This window comes from Teleopsis dalmanni, unplaced genomic scaffold (genome assembly GCF_002237135.1).
Source record: "Teleopsis dalmanni isolate 2A unplaced genomic scaffold, ASM223713v2 unscaffolded_contig_1476, whole genome shotgun sequence".
Lineage (NCBI taxonomy): Eukaryota > Metazoa > Arthropoda > Insecta > Diptera > Diopsidae > Teleopsis > Teleopsis dalmanni.
This window is the reverse complement of record NW_024032858.1, coordinates 2,992-6,887: the sequence shown is the minus strand read 5'-3', so window position 1 is coordinate 6,887 and position 3,896 is coordinate 2,992. Positions and strand designations below refer to the sequence as shown.

The following is a 3,896-nucleotide window of genomic DNA, read 5'->3' as shown; positions in this document are numbered from 1 at the left end:
ACAATGCATGAAATAATAGTTGTGCATCAAATGCAAGGATACAAATTTACCCAATATTATAAAAAGAGACCTTGACTTTTGCTTTAAGGATTAAATTAGCTCTTCAGGTTAGAAGATTTATAAGAGCAATTGTTTTAAGTGCAAAGAAAAAAAAAGCTAAGAAAAAAATAATCTATAAAATACATTTCTACCTTATGATGTTTAGATGCAAGGAAGCGAATAATAATCCAGTGAGAATTTACACATATATACATTTACGGAACTTTTTAGTTTGTATTTTAGGCATTTACATTGGAAATATATTGCAATTGTATTTGTCCGAGGTTATTTCTTTAAAATTTTCATACATACAGATATTTACAAGGATAAGAAAAGTATGCAATGATGATGTTCACATGCAAATATTTGTCTAAATAATCTAAGAGTAATTAGTTTAAAGCTCAGGTAAAAATATACCTATTGTATAGATGAATAATTTCGACTGTCATTTTTTTCAAACAGCAGAGGTTATATTTTGCAGAAAATAAATTAAATATTATTATCATTAATGCAAAAAAAACATGCCTTAAAATAAAAATTTATTATTAAATATTATTATAAAATATTTTGAATTTGGTGATAAATTTACACAAAATAAATCTTTATACTTGAACCTCATTTCTTTGATTAAATCGTCATCAATAGCTTTATACCTTTCAGAATAGAGTTCGTTTTAGTCATTAATTTGGTGGATGAAAAATATTTCTGTTGCCATTTTTTCAAATTTTGAAATAATAAGTAGATACTATATTTCACTAAAATCTTCAAAATAATCATTTACGACAGAGCTAAATCTGCGTACTTTTTCTTTGTGCTCAAAACTCCAGCCTTTAGAGCTTTGTCACTGTCACTGCCTGATAACCATATCATGGTTACAAAGTCATGCCCTCAGTATATTGCTCAATGACAATAACTGGACAACAGTGGAAATTAGCACCGTAGATATACTGATCCCCATCATGCTCTAAAAAATGATTATCCTACAATAGCTAATTATATAGGTGAATATAATTAAATAAATGACTTGCAAATAACTAACATAACTAAAAAATAAATAACTAAATAAATAACTATAAATAAGTCAATAAATAACTATATAAATATATATTATTATGTTGAGGCTAGTTGAGTCAGTGCACTTGAGCACTTTTGCTCTCTATTAACTGCGAGGTTTCTTCATAACCCCTCTCTACGCCTTGACTGGATTATTGCTTATCACTTCTATCGTATCCATCGTTTGCGTCAGTTTATGTCAGGGGAAAGATGCTAGGTGCAGCTTAAGAAAACATCAACAGATATTTGAAAACAGTGTTATGTCCTCAATTCTCTAACAGTTTCCATTTAAACGTTTCGCCTAAGCACTATTGTAGGTTTATCAGAGTTGAAGTTAGTATTGCAGTTTAAAATGCAATACGTAAACTAAAGCAACTAGCGAAGTTAGTCCCTATAAGTTGTGTTAGTGAAACAAAATTTACTTTAAGAATTTGGATTCGGTAGTTGTGACTTTCAGTTTATTCAATATTATACCTATATAGTAAAATCTAGATATAGTACGACACTCTATGAAGTATGTAATCTATTAATTATACTCCCTTGCCATCCCAGAAAACAGACCACATTTTTCTTCATATTCTTCGGAAGTTTTTTCATCTTTTTTATTGCACTGCTTTGAATGTAGTGGTGCATCATTATTTCGCGTTTCGTAAATAGTTACGAATTTAACTATTGGAATAGTCTTTTCCAATAGACCCATAGAAATGTAAAGTGATTATGTTGTTGGTCCACAGTCAATAAATGCATGTTTCTACACATATTTGCATACAATATTGTTCAAATGTAGTAAAGCAAAAAATCTATAGCAAGACCAAGTTTTCTGATTCTTTTTGTATTATCACTCAATAACCTTTTTAACTTTCTAATAACTTCAATAACAAAACGAGCATAGATTAGAATTAATTCAAATTAAAAAAATTATTTTATTTAAATCTACTATAAAACAATATAACAAATAGAAATAGAAAATTAAATTTCAAATTATAATCTGTTGATGATATAGTATCAAAAAATAATATGAACTTTATGATAATATTTGAAAAAAGTTAAAGTCTTAACTGACAACAATACGAAGATATATAAATAGTAAGTAACTTATGTTTGCCACTGATTTGGATTAACATAACTATGAGATACTGCACCACGTAATGAGTCAAGACCCTTATTTAATGGTACGGGCTTAGGTTTTTTAGCAGCTTTCGTTATCCATGCTTCCCATGCTTCAGTTGCTTTTTGTTTTCTCTCTTCTATTTCAATACGTTGTTTATTTATTTCTATTTGTTTTAGTAAACGCTTTTGTTTTTCTTCTCTTTCCTTATTACATTCCCATTCTAAAAATTTGATTTTTGATTGCATTGCTTTTAAAATAGTGTTTTCTTTCTTAATTATATCCGTAAGTAACTTAAGTGACTCTTGAATTTTCTTTAAGGAATGAGCATGTTTTTTTTTATTGAACCATTCCTGAACTTTGGTCGCTGAAACACTATTTTGCAATTCCTTATGTTTACGTTTTTCCTCCTCTAATTGTTTTTGTTTAATAGTACGGTCCGTTAAAAGTTTGCTGTAAAAAATATTAACCGATGAAAAATTAACAGAAATATAATCAAATTTTATATCTATTTTTAAAGTAAATTTAGTCTCATATTGTTTTAATGCATTTACTTCTTTTGTTCTAGCCACTGTGTATAAGCCAATTCAGGATTTCTAGCCTCTCGATATATTTTATTCCTGTCTCTGTCATATCTTGAAGCTGTACTTGAAAGTTGACGATTTGTTGGTATCTTTAAGGGAGGAATGATGTCTTTTTTCTCCATATTGAGAAGAGAATTAACCTCTTTTTTATTAGTTGAAGTCGGTTCTAAAATGTTCTTAATATATGCAGCTGAGTTTACAAATCTTGAAATAGGATTTATTGTTATCTCCAAGGAAGACACAATATCATTATCTTCCATATTGACAAAAGAGCATGTCTCTTCTTTATTACCTGAAGTTGGTTCTAAACGCTTTTCAATAGACCCTGCTGAATTTAGAAACGTTGGAAGACGACTTTTTGGTGTTATTAAGCTGGAAATATTTTTTTTCATATCAACAAAAGTGCAAGTCTCTTCTTTATTGTTTGGAATTAGTTCTAAAGTTTTCTCAATATATTCAGCTGAGTTGGTAAGCCCTGGAACATAATTCGTAGGTTTCTCCAAGCACGACACGATGTCATTATTCTTCGTATCGACCAGAGGACAAATATCTTCTTTATTGCTTGAGGTCATTTCTGAAAATTTCTCAATATACGCAGCTGAGTTTACAAACCTTGGAGGAAGAGAAGTTTAAATAAATACGTTCTTTTTAAAGAATTTTACAGTTCCCACCTCACGGTTGTGTTTTTATTTTGAGAACCAGAGTTTAGTTTTGTTGAATTTGCTGAACGTGTAGAGCTTAAAGAAACGCTCCTATCAATTTCTGTGCCGTTTTTATCAATTTCTGTTCTGTAAAATACCATTATGTAGTTGATCGATATGACAAAGAAAAATTTTTTGTATTATATGAAAGAAGGAAATGACAATAAATTGAATTGTATTTTGTTAATATTGTTAATATTTTTATTTTTTTTTAAATTAAAACTTTATTTATATATAAGCAAATCTGTAAAATGAGTGCTTTGCTATAAACATAAAATATTTCATCAAGTTTTTTTAGTCCTGTTTTGAAATTTTTGGTTATTAGTGACTATCAAAAAAGTTTGCCTAAGCATAATTCATAATAACTCAATAGTAGCTTACAAGGTCAAAGTACATCACAAAAAGTTCCTG

The 3,896-nt window shown here is 28.7% G+C and overlaps 1 protein-coding gene across 1 annotated transcript; it reads right to left on the bottom strand.

Moving 5' to 3' along the window:
• Nucleotides 1-2,110: 2,110 nt before the first annotated feature.
• Nucleotides 2,111-3,626, bottom strand: LOC119664146. Its single transcript, XM_038073693.1, has 3 exons — nucleotides 3,456-3,626; nucleotides 2,755-3,396; nucleotides 2,111-2,653 (listed from the first exon to the last, which is right to left on the bottom strand). The coding sequence occupies exons 1-3, from the start codon at nucleotides 3,584-3,586 to the stop codon at nucleotides 2,188-2,190; spliced, it is 1,239 nt and encodes a 412-aa protein (XP_037929621.1). The 5' UTR covers nucleotides 3,587-3,626; the 3' UTR covers nucleotides 2,111-2,187.
• Nucleotides 3,627-3,896: the final 270 nt, after the last annotated feature.